Source organism: Oncorhynchus clarkii, chromosome 30 (genome assembly GCF_045791955.1).
Source record: "Oncorhynchus clarkii lewisi isolate Uvic-CL-2024 chromosome 30, UVic_Ocla_1.0, whole genome shotgun sequence".
Classification (NCBI taxonomy): Eukaryota; Metazoa; Chordata; class Actinopteri; order Salmoniformes; family Salmonidae; genus Oncorhynchus; species Oncorhynchus clarkii.
Genome location: NC_092176.1, coordinates 36,579,288 through 36,598,941, shown reverse-complemented (window position 1 = coordinate 36,598,941; position 19,654 = coordinate 36,579,288). Strand labels below are relative to the sequence as shown.

The 19,654-nt window shown below is 47.6% G+C and overlaps 1 protein-coding gene across 1 annotated transcript in view; it reads left to right on the top strand.

Moving 5' to 3' along the window:
* The window catches only part of LOC139389919 (E3 ubiquitin-protein ligase znrf3-like), a 181,740-nt gene extending 174,877 nt beyond the window's left edge, over window positions 1-6,863 (top strand). The window contains exons 6-8 of the mRNA XM_071136953.1: window positions 2,952-3,119; window positions 4,229-4,331; window positions 4,644-6,863. Coding sequence (XP_070993054.1) covers window positions 2,952-3,119; window positions 4,229-4,331; window positions 4,644-6,508 — 2,136 coding nt within the window. The 3' untranslated portion in view covers window positions 6,509-6,863. The remainder of the gene's footprint in view (window positions 1-2,951; window positions 3,120-4,228; window positions 4,332-4,643) is intronic.
* Window positions 6,864-19,654: the final 12,791 nt, after the last annotated feature.

The following is a 19,654-nucleotide window of genomic DNA, read 5'->3' as shown; positions in this document are numbered from 1 at the left end:
ACGCACAGACACACACACACATACCCATACCCATACATACAGTTGAAATCGGAAGTTTACATACACTTAGGTTGGAGTCATTAAAACTAGTTTTTCAACCACTCCACAAATTTCTTGTTAACAAACTATAGTTTTGGCAAGTCGGTTAGGACATCTACTTTGTGCATGACACAAGTCATTTTTCCAACAATTGTTTACTGGCAGATTATTTCACTTATAATTCACTATCACAATTTCAGTGGGTCAGAAGTTTACATACACTAAGTTGACTGTGCCTTTAAACAGCTTGGAAAATTCCAGAGAATTATGTCATGGCTTTAGAAGCTTCTGTTAGGCTAATTGACATAATTTAAGTCAATTGGAGGTGTACCTGTGGATGTATTTCAAGGCCTACCTTCAAACTCAGTGCCTCTTTGCTAGACATCATGGGAAAATCAAAAGAAAATCAGCCAAGACCTCAGAAAAAAACTGTAGACCTCCATAAGTCTGGTTCATCCTTGGGAGCAATTTCCAAACGCCCGAAGGTACCACGTGCATCTGTACAAACAATAGTAGGCAAGTATAAACACCATGGGACCAAGCAGCCGTCATACCACTCAGGAAGGAGACGTGTTCTGTCTCCTAGAGATGAACGTACTTTGGTACAAAAAGTGCAAATCAATCCCAGAACAACAGCAAAGGACCTTGTGAAGATGCTGGAGGAAACAGGTACAAAAGTATCTATATCCACAGTAAAACGAGTCCTATATCGACATAACCTGAAAGGCTGCTCAGCAAGGAAGAAGCCACTGCTCCAAAATCACCATAAAAAAGTCAGACAATTTTTATTATTATTTTTATTTCACTTTATTTTACCAGGTAGGCTAGTTGAGAACACCTTTATTTAACCAGGTAGGCCAGTTGAGAACAAGTTCTTATTTACAACTGCGACCTGGCAAAGATTAAGCATAGCAGTGTGACACAGACAACAACACAAATTTACACATGGAATAACATGGAATAAACAGTAAACAAGCCAATAACACAATAAACAATTCAATGACACAGTAGAGAAAAGAAAGTCTATATACAGTGTGTGCAAAAGGCATGAGGAGCGAATAATTACTATTTAGCAGATTGACACTGGAGTGATAAATGAGCAGATGATGATGTGCAAGTAGAGATACTGGTGTGCATAAGAGCAGAAAAGTAAATAAAATAAAAACAGTATGGGGATGAGGTAGGTAGATTGAGTGGGCTATTTACCGATGGACTATGTACAGCTGCAGCGACCGGTTAGCTGCTCAGATAGCTGATGTTTAAAGTTGGTGAGGGAAATAAAAGTCTCCAACTTCTGCGATTTTTGCCATTCGTTCCAGTCACTGGCAGCAGAGAACTGGAAGGAAAGGCGGCCAAATGGGGTGTTGGCTTTGGGGATGATCAGTGAGATATACCTGCTGGAGCGTGTGCAATGGGTGGGTGTTGTTATCGTGACCAGTGAACTGAGATAAGGTGGAGCTTTACCTAGCATAGACTTATAGATGACCTGGTACAAGTGGGTCTGGCGACGAACATGTAGCGAGGGCCAGCCGATTAGAGCATACAGGTCGCAGTGGTGGGTGGTATAAGGTGATTTGGTAACAAAACGGATGGCACTGTGATAGACTGGATCCAGTTTGCTGAGTAGAGTGTTGGAAGCTATTTTGTAGATGACATCGCCGAAGCCGAGGATTGGTAGGATAGTCAGTTTTACAAGGGTAAGTTTGGCGGCGTGAGTGAAGGAGGCACTCCTTCACGGTTTGCAACTGGTTTGCAAATGCACATGGGGACAAAGATCGTACTTTTTGGAGAAATGTCCTCTGGTCTGATGAAACAAAAATAGAATTGTTTGACCATAATGACCATCGTTATGTTTGGAGGAAAAAGGGGATGCTTGCAAGCCGAAGAACACCATCCCAACCGTGAAGCATGGGTGTGGCAGCATCATGTTGTGGGGGTGCTTTGCTGCAGGAGGGGCTGGTGCACTTCACAAAATAGATGGCATCACGAGGCAGGAAAATGATGTAGATATATTGAAGTTGACACGGGCATGCTGAGGACACGCTGTATATCAGTGGTGCACCTGTACATGCACCTGTATATCAGTGGTGGCTGTTGCCACTTTAAGTAGGAGGATAGGCTCATAGTTATGCTTGGACCAGAAAGAGGTGAATCAAACCCGTGGTTTCTACTACACTACAGATATTGTTATAAACTGTCCCCCTCTCCCCAGCCACCAACTCTGTCCTCTGCTCCTGTCCCCAGCCACCAACTCTCTGTCCTCTGCTCCTGTCCCCAGCCACCAATTCTCTGTCCTCTGCTCCTCTCCTCAGCCACCAACTCTCTGTCTTCTGCTCCTCTCCCCAGCCACCAACTCTCTGTCCTCTCCACAGCCATCAACTCTCTGTCCTCTCGCCAGCCACCAACTCTCTGTCCTCTGCTCCTCTCCCCAGCCACCAACTCTCTGTCCTCTGCTCCTCTCCCCAGCCACCAACTCTCTGTCCTCTGTCCTCTCCCCAGCCACCAACTCTCTGTCCTCTCCCCAGCCACCAACTCTCTGTCCTCTCCTCAGCCACCAATTCTCTGTCCTCTGCTCCTCTCCTCAGGCACCAACTCTCTGTCTTCTGCTCCTCTCCCCAGCCACCAACTCTCTGTCCTCTGTCCTCTACTCCTCTCCCCAGCCACCAACTCTCTGTCCTCTGTCCTCTCCCCAGCCACCAACTCTCTGTCCTCTGTCCTCTCCTCAGCCACCAACTCTCTGTCCTCTGTCCTCTACTCCTCTCCCCAGCCACCAACTCTCTGTCCTCTGCTCCCCTCCCCAGCCACCAACCTTCTGTCCTCACCCCACTTCCATCCCCAGCAACACTGCATACCTGTGTATCACCCCAGTCTAACCCTCCGCCCCCCCTCTCCTCTCTCCTCCACCTCTACAGAGTTCTATGAATAGGATGGCCATCCAGGCCCTGGAGAAGATGGAGACCAGGAAGTTCAAGGCCAAGGTCAAGGGTCAGCGTGAGAGCAGCTACGGAGCGTCTGATTCACTGAGCAGTAGCTCCACCTCTGACTGTGCCATCTGTCTGGAAAAGTACATAGATGGAGAGGTACTAGACGAACACACACACACTTCATAGAAACACACACACACTGTTCAGAAAAACAGTTGCCAGAAAGGGGTTAGCTTCAGGAACAAAAAAGCATGGTCAGAAGCTGAATTTGGTTTAAGAAGTCTGTAGAAATATGTATTCTGGACCCTAATCGAGGGAGGGAGCAAGGGTGGGAGGGAAGGAGGTAGAGAGGTCAGAGGGTTAGGGAAGGAGGGGAGGAGGGGGAGATGGAGGGAGGGGGAGAGGGAGAAAGAGAGGGGGTGAGGAAGGGGGAGAAGGAGGGAGAGAGAGATAAAGAGAGGGGGAAGGAAGGAGAGAGGGGTAAGGAAGGAGAGAGGTGGAAGGAAGGAGGGAGGGAGAGAGAGAGAGAGAAGGAGAGAGGGGGGAGGACGGAGGGAGAGAGAGAGGGAGAGGGGGGAGGAAGGAGGAAGGAGAGAGGGAGAGAGATAAAGAGAGGGGGGAGGAGGGAGGGAGAGAGAGAGAATGAGAGGGGGGAGAGAGAGAGATAAAGAGAGGGGGAAGGAAGGAGAGAGGGGGGAGGAGGGAGAGAGAAGGAGAGGGGGGAGGAAGGGGGAGGGGGATAGAGGGGGGAGGAAGGAGAGAGGGGTGAGGAGGGAGGGAGGGAGAGGGAGAGGGGAGGAAGGGGGGAGGGGGATAGAGAGAAGGAGAGAGAGTTGTTCAGTGTTGCTGTATAATAATGTGAAGAAGAGAAACCTTGCTGCTCCGCTGGTAGCTGTTAGCCGTTCACCCATCAAACACCAATCATGTCCTTAGATATTGTCAGCCTTTACTAACCTTAACTGGTCCCCTCCTCTTCTCCTTCACTCCTTCTCTCTCCCTGTCCTCCTACCCCTCTCCTCCTCTTCCCCTGTTCCTCTCCCCCTGTCCCCGTGTTCTTCTCCCCCTGTTCCCCTGTTCCCCTCCCCCTGTTCCCCTCCCCCTCTCTTCCGCTTCCCCTTCTCCTCTCCCCCTTTTCCCCTGTTCCTCTCCCCCTGTTCCTCTCCTCCTCTCACCCCTGTTCCTCTCCCCCTGTTCCCCTCCTCCTCTCCCCCTGTTCCCCTCCCCCTCTCCCCCTGTTCCCCTCCTCCTCTCCCACCCCTCTACAGGAGCTGCGGGTCATCCCCTGTGCCCACAGGTTCCATAAGAAGTGTGTGGACCCTTGGCTCCTCCAACACCACACCTGTCCTCACTGTAGACACAACATCATCGGTGAGCTGGTGTTCCCTATGGGCCCTGGTCAAAAGTAGTGCACTATATAGGGAACTAGGTTCCATTTGGGACACGGTGTTGTCAGCATGAGGCCTGTAGCTATCTGACAGGAATTTTCCAGTCTGCAAATATTTAACTTTTGTCACACTATGCAACCCGGTAAAACAGTAAAAGAGACCAATCAATTCATTTAATCGACGTAAAATACCTTTGTCATGAAACTGTAACAAAGCTAACTTTTGAAAGACGTTTCTTTGACTCTGTGCGTTAACCAAACTCTCTCCCTCACTTACACCCCTCTTCTCTTCTCAGAGCAAAGGAAGGGGAACCCCGGCGCTGTCTGCATGGACCCAGTCTACAGCCGGCAGCAGAGGGTAGTCCTGCCTGTCCACTACCCTGGAAGGGTGCACCGTTCTGGGCAGGTGACTGCCTACCCCACCCGCACCTCCATGGACCCCCATGGTAACCCCATCACAGTGCTGACAGTGGACCAGCACTCAGACCCCCAGGGCCTGTACCCTCCCCAATCTGCCCACTCCGGGGCCTTCCTCCGGGACTACCACCCCCACCCAACCCTGCACCTGGACCACTCTCTCAACCCCCATCACTGTGAGCTGCAGCACCAGCACCTGGGCCTCAACCCCTCCGCCTACCCCCAGTACCAGCACCTGGGCCTCAACCCCCCCGCCTACCCCCAGTACCAGCAGCCAGGTCCCCGCCACGGCGCCTTCAAGAGGCCTAAGTTCCACGGACGCAGCTTCTCGCGGGCCGCCTGCTACTCGCAGTACGAGACCATGTACCAACACTACTACCTCCAGGGCCTGACCTTCCCCCAGCAGGGTGAGGGGACTCAGGGGGCAGCAGGCGTAGGAGGGGTGACTGGGAGCGTCGGGCCCCACAAGGGCCACCACAGCATGGCTTTCCAAGGGGGGCTGCTCTACCCCACGGTGGTCCACATGGCCGCCAGCTCCAGGATGGCTGAGGCAGGGAGCGGCGCCTCGGGGCCGGGCTGTTACCATGGCCACCGCTCGGTGTGCAGTGGTTACCTGGCCGACTGCCCGGGAAGCGACAGCAGCAGCAGCTCTGGCCACTGCCACTGTTCCTCCAGTGACTCTATGCTGGACTGTACAGAGATCAGTAACCAGGGGGTATACGGCTCCTGTTCCACTTTCCGCAGCTCCCTGAGCTCTGACTACGACCCCTACGTCTACCGCAGTAAGAGCCCCTGTAGGGGATCGCAAGGGGAGCCAGGGGCCACGTCTGCAGGGGCCTCCACCGCCTGCCCCTCCACAGCCGAGGACTCCCTAACCCCAGCTCCCTCGGGGGGACACAATGGCGACAGCTTGCAGCCACAGCCTCTTCCTGGAACCTCAGGGTTCAGTGTGGGGGAACAGCTCTCCAGCTGCATCAGCCGCTCGTCACTAGAACAACCCAGGGACACCAGCAGCACTAGCACTACCTCAGCCAGGCCTCCAGAGGGAGCCACAGTGGACATGGGGAAGGGAGGGCAGACAGGGGAGGAGACGAGGGGGGAGCATGGCCTGGGAAGAGCAGGGGCGTGCAGCTGCTGTTTCGAGGTGCTCCCTCCCAACATGGAGTGCAAAGGTCAGCAGGGATATCAGAGGCAGGACTCAGACTGGGTGGGGCCTATGGCCTCCTCGGGACGTGGCTGTCACAGGGGGGCAGAGCAGAACTTTTACCACCCTGGGGAGCACCTGTTGGCTCCGTCGGAGCAGGTGAGCTATGAGGGCTTGCCCTATTGCTTCTACAAGGAGATGAAGGTTCACCGGGCCACAGGGGGGCGCTATAATGAGGACTATGCCGTGAATGTGCAGTATGCGCACCACGCTGCCGACTCGGATGCCTGCTGTGGTGGGCTCAGCCAGAGAATACCCATAATCCACCAGGGCACAGACTATGAGCTGGGCTTGGGGACGGAGACTCTGTATCAGAGCAGCCTACTGCTAGGCAGCCTCACTTTGGGGCAGGGGGGCGAGGGGCGGACTGGTGGGCGGGTGGAGCCTGGTGAGGGAGGGTACTTCACCTCAAGACAGTTCAGCGGTCAAGCGAACCCCACCCAGGAAGAAGAGACCAGGTTCCTGTTCCACCCCCTGAACTACACTACCCACGATGCATCTGGAAACAGTAAAGCTACAGACAAGGGTCTGGGGGTATGAGGGGGTGTGGAGCCCAGAAACAGGGACTCAAGCAAACATCCTGTTTGGTACCTAACCGGTCGGTCAGTCAAGAAAACCTCAGTTGCCTTGCTTTTTTAAGCCTCTCGCTCGCTGAACTCTGAATGTTATCATCCTAGATGGTGATGGTGTAGATTTCTACTGAAATGATATGATGGCCTGCCTGGCGTATCCAGACATAACCAGTTCATTCCTGTGGTCATCAGCAGCTCAGCATAAGCCCAGCTCAACCAGCATGACACGTGGCCACGCCTCCCCAGCGGAGTCTACAGGCTCAGATAGATAGAGAATCAGGCTACAACATATGGGTGGAAGTTCACGGTGGTTGGATGTAACAGTGGATGGCTTGGCAAGGCCAGAAATCAACACGTAGGCTGGCCCAGCCCTCACAGTACCATGGGTTCCAGACAGGGTCAGTCCGGATCCTGAGACCCATTTGGAGAGAAACAAACTGTGTTAGCAGGGCCCAGTTTGTGAGATTTTTCTTCTTCTGATCTAGTAAGTTGTTCTTCACCTCTGGACTCTGGTCTGTGCAAGTTGTTTGAGGATACATTTCATTTGTTTTATAATCACACACATACCTGTGTGTACATGCATATGTACTTTATGTATGTGTTTACTGCTCTTATGACAAAACGTTGCATATACAGCTTGGACAACAAGCGTCAACAAACCACCAAACTCAGATGAAAGGTTATGGAAGAGTACCAAAACATCAACTCATTTTCTTTTTACGGGGTTGGGTGGAGGGGCGGGGTCCTTGCCAGTTGGAGGGGAGGCAGTTCGTCACAGTCACTCTTTCATTGAGCTAAGCTATACTAACTAGACTACAGTTCTATCTTGGGATGCTCAATGGGGTGCAATATTCTAGAACAATGCAGATAGAATGTTGACTCAGTTCTCTGTTCTACATAATAGAGAGTCTGTTCTATATAGAATACATGTCTATCTGCGATGTTCAGAACATTGCGCCTTCTAGAACATACACCAGACCAAGCCTTAGGCCACTGAGCCATCCTCACCATCTTGGGCTGTCACCTTTTGACTAAATAAAGGTCCACGTAGTGACAGGGTTTCTCTGCGTTCGTAGAACGACATTTGTATATCTTCAAAGGATTGGATTTATATCAAGTTTAGTCACTGCTTGTATGTTAGAAGCTCTTGTTTTTGTTTTTTTGCAGTCACTCATCTAGCCTCCTCCTCAACACTTAAGCTATAATATATGGCTATAATATACACTTCTAATATGGTTCTATAAAGCTGTTTTGTGTCAAAGGGCCAAAGGGATCCTTTTTATACTGTGGCTGTGGGTGACACTGAGCAGTTACACAGAAAGCTGCATGTCTGATTGTTTTATTTGATGAAATCATACAGCCCACATCATGCTCTCAAACAATATCAACGTTGTTCATTCATGCCTTCTTTCTGTTGGTTTTACAGACTGTTTTTACTGTTTCTATGAAATGTACCCTTTGTCTTCAGAGGCAATCGTTTTGAAATAGCAATATTTATATGTAAACCAGAGCTGTAATCAATGAAAGATATTGAGAATCTAATCTTTTCTTTGCATAAAGATATGTACTACAAATATAACATTTTGGGTTACCCCAAGTCACTATTTAATTGTTTTGTTTTATTATTTGTAGCACTTAAGAAGATTGTATTAAAAGAAAATGTGTACACAAAATTCATGTTTTTTATTTTTATTATTTTCTCCATTATCATTTTACAAATGTTTAAAAAAGGCTAGAAATCAATCTGTATATTTCTGTATCTGTATTGCAGCATATTTCATAAATGGAAATATGTTCTCTGAATATTTATTTACTAATATATTTATCTTCAAGCCATGTCTTATGTTGAGTGTATGAACGTTTTTGCGTTATTTGGTTGCTGTTTGTGATAAATCGTTAAATACATGGTAATTGCACACAAAATTATTCAATATTCTCTGACCAAAAATGTATTTAAAAAATTTATTTCCATACAGTTGTGTAATTAAAGTGTTCAAAGATCTGTAAAATATACAGTTTTATTCAAGTAAATCACATTGTTGTGTTTTTTTCCCCTCAAACCTTTTCATCTTCATTCAGGGAAATTGACAACAGTGCAGTGTTGATTAGAATTGATATTTTAAATATGGTATAGATCTACATCTTTTTGGGAAGAAAATTTGGGTAGGTAAGCATATATACGGAACATTTTAAACCACATAACTTTGACTGGCTTGGAGTTAACTGAGAGAGACTGGATAGTCCTCTGAAGCTACGTCACAAAAGTGCACCTTGGTAAAAAGTAATGGACTATATAAGGAATAGGGTGCAATTTGGGAAGCAAACCCATGTAGTGACCCTACAGTCGTCTGCTTACCTAGAACGTCTGCTGGCCTAGAACTTCTGCTGGCCTAGAACTTCTGCTGGCCTAGAACGTCTGCTGGCCTAGAACGTCTGCTGGCCTAGAACGCCTGCTGGCCTAGAACATCTGCTGGCCTAGAACGTCTGCTGGCCTAGAACGTCTGCTGGCCTAGAACTTCTGCTGGCCTAGAACGTCTGCTGGCCTAGAACGTCTGCTGGCCTAGAACGCCTGCTGGCCTAGAACATCTGCTGGCCTAGAACGTCTGCTGGCCTAGAACGCCTGCTGGCCTAGAACATCTGCTGGCCTAGAACGTCTGCTGGCCTAGAACGTCTGCTGGCCTAGAACATCTGCTGGCCTAGAACGCCTGCTGGCCTAGAACGCCTGCTGGCCTAGAACGTCTGCTGGCCTAGAACTTCTGCTGGCCTAGAACGTCTGCTGGCCTAGAACGCCTGCTGGCCTAGAACATCTGCTGGCCTAGAACGTCTGCTGGCCTAGAACCTCTGCTGGCCTAGAACATCTGCTGGCCTAGAACGCCTGCTGGCCTAGAACGTCTGCTGGCCTAGAACGCCTGCTGGCCTAGAACATCTGCTGGCCTAGAACGTCTGCTGGCCTAGTACGCCTGCTGGCCTAGAACATCTGCTGGCCTAGAACGTCTGCTGGCCTAGAACGTCTGCTGGCCTAGAACATCTGCTGGCCTAGAACGCCTGCTGGCCTAGAACGTCTGCTGGCCTAGAACGTCTGCTGGCCTAGAACGTCTGCTGGCCTAGAACGTCTGCTGGCCTAGAACTTCTGCTGGCCTAGAACGTCTGCTGGCCTAGAACGTCTGCTGGCCTAGAACGCCTGCTGGCCTAGAACATCTGCTGGCCTAGAACGTCTGCTGGCCTAGAACGTCTGCTGGCCTAGAACATCTGCTGGCCTAGAACGCCTGCTGGCCTAGAACGTCTGCTGGCCTAGAACGTCTGCTGGCCTAGAACTTGGAACACTGCTTCTGATCTGTCTCCACCTAGTGGATGGGAAACAACATGCCTAAAATATCCGGATTCAAAACTAAGAATCTACAATTGTTAATTCTTGATTCCTGTCCTCCTCAAAATGCATCGTAGGAGAGGTTCCGAGGTGCGTTGAAGGGCAATATCTATGGTTTTTGAGACGAACACGACTGAAGAGAGCGGACGAAAGCAATCAAGGAAATACAATTAAGATTCACCCCAAGATTAGAACACTGGGGTGTATTCACTAGGAAGCAAACGGAAGCAAAAGGAATGAAACTGGGCGGGACCTACCTGAATTTGTCCAATAGAAACTCGTTTTCGTTGCAAAACGTTTTCCTTTTGGAGTAAACTGTTTTCATCGCAAAACATTTTACACTATTGATTATACCCCTGCTCCAGGGTGAAGTTTTCCCTAGGAACAAATCTAGAATCAGCTTCCCTTCCCCCAATCCATTAACCATTTGTGGTGGAAATGCAATACTGACCCAAGATCAGCGTCTAGGGGCAACTTCACTGTTTCACCCTACTCCAAGAATACTCCAGGCTTGTTGTCACCACCAGGGAGCAGTCAAAGCAGTCTATATTGAAGCACACATTACTTGTCACATGGGCCAGGTGTAGAATTTACAGTGAAGTGCATGCTTACTAGCCCTTCCCAATGATGCAGAGTGAGAAATAAGTACAGTTAAAACAATAGAACAAGATGAATAAAATACACAAGAATGGAGCTATATACAGGAAGTACCAGTACCAGATCACTGTGGAGCTATATACAGGAAGTAGCAGTACCAGATCACTGTGGAGCTATATACAGGAAGTACCAGTACAAGATCACTGTGGAGCTATATACAGGAAGTACCAGTACCAGATCACTGTGGAGCTATATACAGGAAGTAGCAGCACCAGATCAATGTGCAGGTTCACACTAGGGACAGTGTGAGGTGAGAAGAAGGAGCTGAATTCCCTTTAAACCATCCTATTATGATAGTTATGTCTTTATAGCCATTTGGGGAAGTGGACGTGTCTGTTATAACACGATAAGAGAGAGCATAATTTTCTATTTTTTTGCCACAGTGTTGCATTAGACAATGATGCTGCACTAGAGCGGTTAGGTACCGCATCATTATCTGATCAGATGGATGCTTAAAAAGAGAACTGTTTGGAACAACTAATTATAATGTCATTCTTCAATGCAATATCTTTTCCTTGTGTTTCTTGGACCCCAATCAAAATGGCGTGCAGTAATATGATATACTGCACATTTACCATATGGACATGCCTGTATGCGGTGTGACGTATTACTACATCAGTCATGGTTTGAGTAACATGCTTTATGCAAATCTACTCTCCACTACATCCTGCAGATATGTGTGCATGTCAAACCCCAATGCCACAGGGATTTGTCTCATACTGTAGGTTTGAGTTCAGTGCTACATCATCAGCACCTCTAGATCCTCAACACCTCTACATCCTGCAGATATGCTATGTGTGCATGTCAAACCCCAATGCCACAGGGATTTGTCTCATACTGTAGGTTTGAGTTCAGTGCTACATCATCAGCACCTCTAGATCCTCAACACCACTACATCCTGCAGATATGCTATGTGTGCATGTCAAACCCCAATGCCACAGGGATTTGTCTCATACTGTAGGTTTGAGTTCAGTGCTACATCATCAGCACCTCTAGATCCTCAACACCACTACATCCTGCAGATATGCTATGTGTGCATGTCAAACCCCAATGCCACAGGGATTTGTCTCATACTGTAGGTTTGAGTTCAGTGCTACATCATCAGCACCTCTAGATCCTCAACACCTCTACATCCTGCAGATATGCTATGTGTGCATGTCAAACCCCAATGCCACAGGGATTTGTCTCATACTGTAGGTTTGAGTTCAGTGCTACATCATCAGCACCTCTAGATCCTCAACACCACTACATCCTGCAGATATGCTATGTGTGCATGTCAAACCCCAATGCCACAGGGATTTGTCTCATACTGTAGGTTTGAGTTCAGTGCTACATCATCAGCACCTCTAGATCCTCAACACCACTACATCCTGCAGATATGCTATGTGTGCATGTCAAACCCCAATGCCACAGGGATTTGTCTCATACTGTAGGTTTGAGTTCCGTGCTACATCATCAGCACCTCTAGATCCTCAACACCACTACATCCTGCAGATATGCTATGTGTGCATGTCAAACCCCAATGCCACAGGGATTTGTCTCATACTGTAGGTTTGAGTTCAGTGCTACATCATCAGCACCTCTAGATCCTCAACACCACTACATCCTGCAGATATGCTATGTGTGCATGTCAAACCCCAATGCCACAGGGATTTGTCTCATACTGTAGGTTTGAGTTCAGTGCTACATCATCAGCACCTCTAGATCCTCAACACCACTACATCCTGCAGATATGCTATGTGTGCATGTCAAACCCCAATGCCACAGGGATTTGTCTCATACTGTAGGTTTGAGTTCAGTGCTACATCATCAGCACCTCTAGATCCTCAACACCACTACATCCTGCAGATATGCTATGTGTGCATGTCAAACCCCAATGCCACAGGGATTTGTCTCATACTGTAGGTTTGAGTTCAGTGCTACATCATCAGCACCTCTAGATCCTCAACACCACTACATCCTGCAGATATGCTATGTGTGCATGTCAAACCCCAATGCCACAGGGATTTGTCTCATACTGTAGGTTTGAGTTCAGTGCTACATCATCAGCACCTCTAGATCCTCAACACCTCTACATCCTGCAGATATGCTATGTGTGCATGTCAAACCCCAATGCCACAGGGATTTGTCTCATACTGTAGGTTTGAGTTCAGTGCTACATCATCAGCACCTCTAGATCCTCAACACCACTACATCCTGCAGATATGCTATGTGTGCATGTCAAACCCCAATGCCACAGGGATTTGTCTCATACTGTAGGTTTGAGTTCAGTGCTACATCATCAGCACCTCTAGATCCTCAACACCACTACATCCTGCAGATATGCTATGTGTGCATGTCAAACCCCAATGCCACAGGGATTTGTCTCATACTGTAGGTTTGAGTTCAGTGCTACATCATCAGCACCTCTAGATCCTCAACACCACTACATCCTGCAGATATGCTATGTGTGCATGTCAAACCCCAATGCCACAGGGATTTGTCTCATACTGTAGGTTTGAGTTCAGTGCTACATCATCAGCACCTCTAGATCCTCAACACCACTACATCCTGCAGATATGCTATGTGTGCATGTCAAACCCCAATGCCACAGGGATTTGTCTCATACTGTAGGTTTGAGTTCAGTGCTACATCATCAGCACCTCTAGATCCTCAACACCACTACATCCTGCAGATATGCTATGTGTGCATGTCAAACCCCAATGCCACAGGGATTTGTCTCATACTGTAGGTTTGAGTTCAGTGCTACATCATCAGCACCTCTAGATCCTCAACACCACTACATCCTGCAGATATGCTATGTGTGCATGTCAAACCCCAATGCCACAGGGATTTGTCTCATACTGTAGGTTTGAGTTCAGTGCTACATCATCAGCACCTCTAGATCCTCAACACCACTACATCCTGCAGATATGCTATGTGTGCATGTCAAACCCCAATGCCACAGGGATTTGTCTCATACTGTAGGTTTGAGTTCAGTGCTACATCATCAGCACCTCTAGATCCTCAACACCACTACATCCTGCAGATATGCTATGTGTGCATGTCAAACCCCAATGCCACAGGGATTTGTCTCATACTGTAGGTTTGAGTTCAGTGCTACATCATCAGCACCTCTAGATCCTCAACACCACTACATCCTGCAGATATGCTATGTGTGCATGTCAAACCCCAATGCCACAGGGATTTGTCTCATACTGTAGGTTTGAGTTCAGTGCTACATCATCAGCACCTCTAGATCCTCAACACCTCTACATCCTGCAGATATGCTATGTGTGCATGTCAAACCCCAATGCCACAGGGATTTGTCTCATACTGTAGGTTTGAGTTCAGTGCTACATCATCAGCACCTCTAGATCCTCAACACCACTACATCCTGCAGATATGCTATGTGTGCATGTCAAACCCCAATGCCACAGGGATTTGTCTCATACTGTAGGTTTGAGTTCAGTGCTACATCATCAGCACCTCTAGATCCTCAACACCACTACATCCTGCAGATATGCTATGTGTGCATGTCAAACCCCAATGCCACAGGGATTTGTCTCATACTGTAGGTTTGAGTTCAGTGCTACATCATCAGCACCTCTAGATCCTCAACACCACTACATCCTGCAGATATGCTATGTGTGCATGTCAAACCCCAATGCCACAGGGATTTGTCTCATACTGTAGGTTTGAGTTCAGTGCTACATCATCAGCACCTCTAGATCCTCAACACCACTACATCCTGCAGATATGATATGTGTGCATGTCAAACCCCAATGCCACAGGGATTTGTCTCATACTGTAGGTTTGAGTTCAGTGCTACATCATCAGCACCTCTAGATCCTCAACACCACTACATCCTGCAGATATGCTATGTGTGCATGTCAAACCCCAATGCCACAGGGATTTGTCTCATACTGTAGGTTTGAGTTCAGTGCTACATCATCAGCACCTCTAGATCCTCAACACCACTACATCCTGCAGATATGCTATGTGTGCATGTCAAACCCCAATGCCACAGGGATTTGTCTCATACTGTAGGTTTGAGTTCAGTGCTACATCATCAGCACCTCTACATCCTCAACACCACTACATCCTGCAGATATGCTATGTGTGCATGTCAAACCCCAATGCCACAGGGATTTGTCTCATACTGTAGGTTTGAGTTCAGTGCTACATCATCAGCACCTCTAGATCCTCAACACCACTACATCCTGCAGATATGCTATGTGTGCATGTCAAACCCCAATGCCACAGGGATTTGTCTCATACTGTAGGTTTGAGTTCAGTGCTACATCATCAGCACCTCTAGATCCTCAACACCACTACATCCTGCAGATATGCTATGTGTGCATGTCAAACCCCAATGCCACAGGGATTTGTCTCATACTGTAGGTTTGAGTTCAGTGCTACATCATCAGCACCTCTAGATCCTCAACACCACTACATCCTGCAGATATGCTATGTGTGCATGTCAAACCCCAATGCCACAGGGATTTGTCTCATACTGTAGGTTTGAGTTCAGTGCTACATCATCAGCACCTCTAGATCCTCAACACCACTACATCCTGCAGATATGCTATGTGTGCATGTCAAACCCCAATGCCACAGGGATTTGTCTCATACTGTAGGTTTGAGTTCAGTGCTACATCATCAGCACCTCTAGATCCTCAACACCACTACATCCTGCAGATATGCTATGTGTGCATGTCAAACCCCAATGCCACAGGGATTTGTCTCATACTGTAGGTTTGAGTTCAGTGCTACATCATCAGCACCTCTAGATCCTCAACACCACTACATCCTGCAGATATGCTATGTGTGCATGTCAAACCCCAATGCCACAGGGATTTGTCTCATACTGTAGGTTTGAGTTCAGTGCTACATCATCAGCACCTCTAGATCCTCAACACCTCTACATCCTGCAGATATGCTATGTGTGCATGTCAAACCCCAATGCCACAGGGATTTGTCTCATACTGTAGGTTTGAGTTCAGTGCTACATCATCAGCATCTCTAGATCCTCAACACCACTACATCCTGCAGATATGCTATGTGTGCATGTCAAACCCCAATGCCACAGGGATTTGTCTCATACTGTAGGTTTGAGTTCAGTGCTACATCATCAGCACCTCTAGATCCTCAACACCACTACATCCTGCAGATATGCTATGTGTGCATGTCAAACCCCAATGCCACAGGGATTTGTCTCATACTGTAGGTTTGAGTTCAGTGCTACATCATCAGCACCTCTAGATCCTCAACACCACTACATCCTGCAGATATGCTATGTGTGCATGTCAAACCCCAATGCCACAGGGATTTGTCTCATACTGTAGGTTTGAGTTCAGTGCTACATCATCAGCACCTCTAGATCCTCAACACCACTACATCCTGCAGATATGCTATGTGTGCATGTCAAACCCCAATGCCACAGGGATTTGTCTCATACTGTAGGTTTGAGTTCAGTGCTACATCATCAGCACCTCTAGATCCTCAACACCACTACATCCTGCAGATATGCTATGTGTGCATGTCAAACCCCAATGCCACAGGGATTTGTCTCATACTGTAGGTTTGAGTTCAGTGCTACATCATCAGCACCTCTAGATCCTCAACACCACTACATCCTGCAGATATGCTATGTGTGCATGTCAAACCCCAATGCCACAGGGATTTGTCTCATACTGTAGGTTTGAGTTCAGTGCTACATCATCAGCACCTCTAGATCCTCAACACCACTACATCCTGCAGATATGCTATGTGTGCATGTCAAACCCCAATGCCACAGGGATTTGTCTCATACTGTAGGTTTGAGTTCAGTGCTACATCATCAGCACCTCTAGATCCTCAACACCACTACATCCTGCAGATATGCTATGTGTGCATGTCAAACCCCAATGCCACAGGGATTTGTCTCATACTGTAGGTTTGAGTTCAGTGCTACATCATCAGCACCTCTAGATCCTCAACACCACTACATCCTGCAGATATGCTATGTGTGCATGTCAAACCCCAATGCCACAGGGATTTGTCTCATACTGTAGGTTTGAGTTCAGTGCTACATCATCAGCACCTCTAGATCCTCAACACCTCTACATCCTGCAGATATGCTATGTGTGCATGTCAAACCCCAATGCCACAGGGATTTGTCTCATACTGTAGGTTTGAGTTCAGTGCTACATCATCAGCACCTCTAGATCCTCAACACCACTACATCCTGCAGATATGCTATGTGTGCATGTCAAACCCCAATGCCACAGGGATTTGTCTCATACTGTAGGTTTGAGTTCAGTGCTACATCATCAGCACCTCTAGATCCTCAACACCACTACATCCTGCAGATATGCTATGTGTGCATGTCAAACCCCAATGCCACAGGGATTTGTCTCATACTGTAGGTTTGAGTTCAGTGCTACATCATCAGCACCTCTAGATCCTCAACACCACTACATCCTGCAGATATGCTATGTGTGCATGTCAAACCCCAATGCCACAGGGATTTGTCTCATACTGTAGGTTTGAGTTCAGTGCTACATCATCAGCACCTCTAGATCCTCAACACCACTACATCCTGCAGATATGCTATGTGTGCATGTCAAACCCCAATGCCACAGGGATTTGTCTCATACTGTAGGTTTGAGTTCAGTGCTACATCATCAGCACCTCTAGATCCTCAACACCACTACATCCTGCAGATATGCTATGTGTGCATGTCAAACCCCAATGCCACAGGGATTTGTCTCATACTGTAGGTTTGAGTTCAGTGCTACATCATCAGCACCTCTAGATCCTCAACACCACTACATCCTGCAGATATGCTATGTGTGCATGTCAAACCCCAATGCCACAGGGATTTGTCTCATACTGTAGGTTTGAGTTCAGTGCTACATCATCAGCACCTCTAGATCCTCAACACCACTACATCCTGCAGATATGCTATGTGTGCATGTCAAACCCCAATGCCACAGGGATTTGTCTCATACTGTAGGTTTGAGTTCAGTGCTACATCATCAGCACCTCTAGATCCTCAACACCACTACATCCTGCAGATATGCTATGTGTGCATGTCAAACCCCAATGCCACAGGGATTTGTCTCATACTGTAGGTTTGAGTTCAGTGCTACATCATCAGCACCTCTAGATCCTCAACACCACTACATCCTGCAGATATGCTATGTGTGCATGTCAAACCCCAATGCCACAGGGATTTGTCTCATACTGTAGGTTTGAGTTCAGTGCTACATCATCAGCACCTCTAGATCCTCAACACCACTACATCCTGCAGATATGCTATGTGTGCATGTCAAACCCCAATGCCACAGGGATTTGTCTCATACTGTAGGTTTGAGTTCAGTGCTACATCATCAGCACCTCTAGATCCTCAACACCACTACATCCTGCAGATATGCTATGTGTGCATGTCAAACCCCAATGCCACAGGGATTTGTCTCATACTGTAGGTTTGAGTTCAGTGCTACATCATCAGCACCTCTAGATCCTCAACACCACTACATCCTGCAGATATGCTATGTGTGCATGTCAAACCCCAATGCCACAGGGATTTGTCTCATACTGTAGGTTTGAGTTCAGTGCTACATCATCAGCACCTCTAGATCCTCAACACCACTACATCCTGCAGATATGCTATGTGTGCATGTCAAACCCCAATGCCACAGGGATTTGTCTCATACTGTAGGTTTGAGTTCAGTGCTACATCATCAGCACCTCTAGATCCTCAACACCACTACATCCTGCAGATATGCTATGTGTGCATGTCAAACCCCAATGCCACAGGGATTTGTCTCATACTGTAGGTTTGAGTTCAGTGCTACATCATCAGCACCTCTAGATCCTCAACACCACTACATCCTGCAGATATGCTATGTGTGCATGTCAAACCCCAATGCCACAGGGATTTGTCTCATACTGTAGGTTTGAGTTCAGTGCTACATCATCAGCACCTCTAGATCCTCAACACCACTACATCCTGCAGATATGCTATGTGTGCATGTCAAACCCCAATGCCACAGGGATTTGTCTCATACTGTAGGTTTGAGTTCAGTGCTACATCATCAGCACCTCTAGATCCTCAACACCTCTAGATCCTCAACACCTCTATATCCTCAACACCTCTAGATCCTCAACACCTCTAGATCCTCAACACCTCTATATCCTCAACACCTCTACACCTCTACATCCTCAACACCTCAACACCTCTAGATCCTCAACACCTCTAGATCCTCAACACCTCTAGATCCTCAACACCTCTAGATCCTCAACACCTCTAGATCCTCAACACCTCTACATCCTCAACACCTCAACATCTCTACATCCTCAACACCACTACATCCTCAACACCTCTACATCCTCTACACCTCTACATCCTCAACACCTCTATATCCTCAACACCTCTACATCCTCAACACCTCTACATTCTCAACACCTCAACACCTCTACATCCTCAACACCTCTACATCCTCAACACCTCTACATCCTCAACACCTCTACATCCTCAACACCACTACATCCTCAACACCTCAACACCACTACATCCTCAACACCTCTACATCCTCAACACCTCTATATCCTCAACACCTCTATATCCTCAACACCTCAACATCTCTACATCCTCAACAACCTCTACATCCTCAACACCTCTACATCCTCAACACCTCTACATCCTCAACACCTCTATATCCTCAACACCTCAACATCTCTACATCCTCAACACCTCAACATCTCTACATCCTCAACACCACTAGATCCTCAACACCTCTACATCCTCAACACCACTACATCCTCAACGCTTCAACACCTCTACATCCTCAACACCTCAACACCTCTACATCCTCAACACCTCAACACCACTACATCCTCAACACCTCAACACCTCTACATCCTCAACACCTCAACACCACTACATCCTCAACACCTCTACATCCTCAACACCACTACATCCTCAACACCTCTACATCCTCAACACCTCTAGATTTTCAACATCTCTACATCCTCAACACCACTACATCCTTAACACCACTACATCCTCAACACCTCTGTACCAACACATACTGTGTACAGTAATTCCATTATATTAAGTAT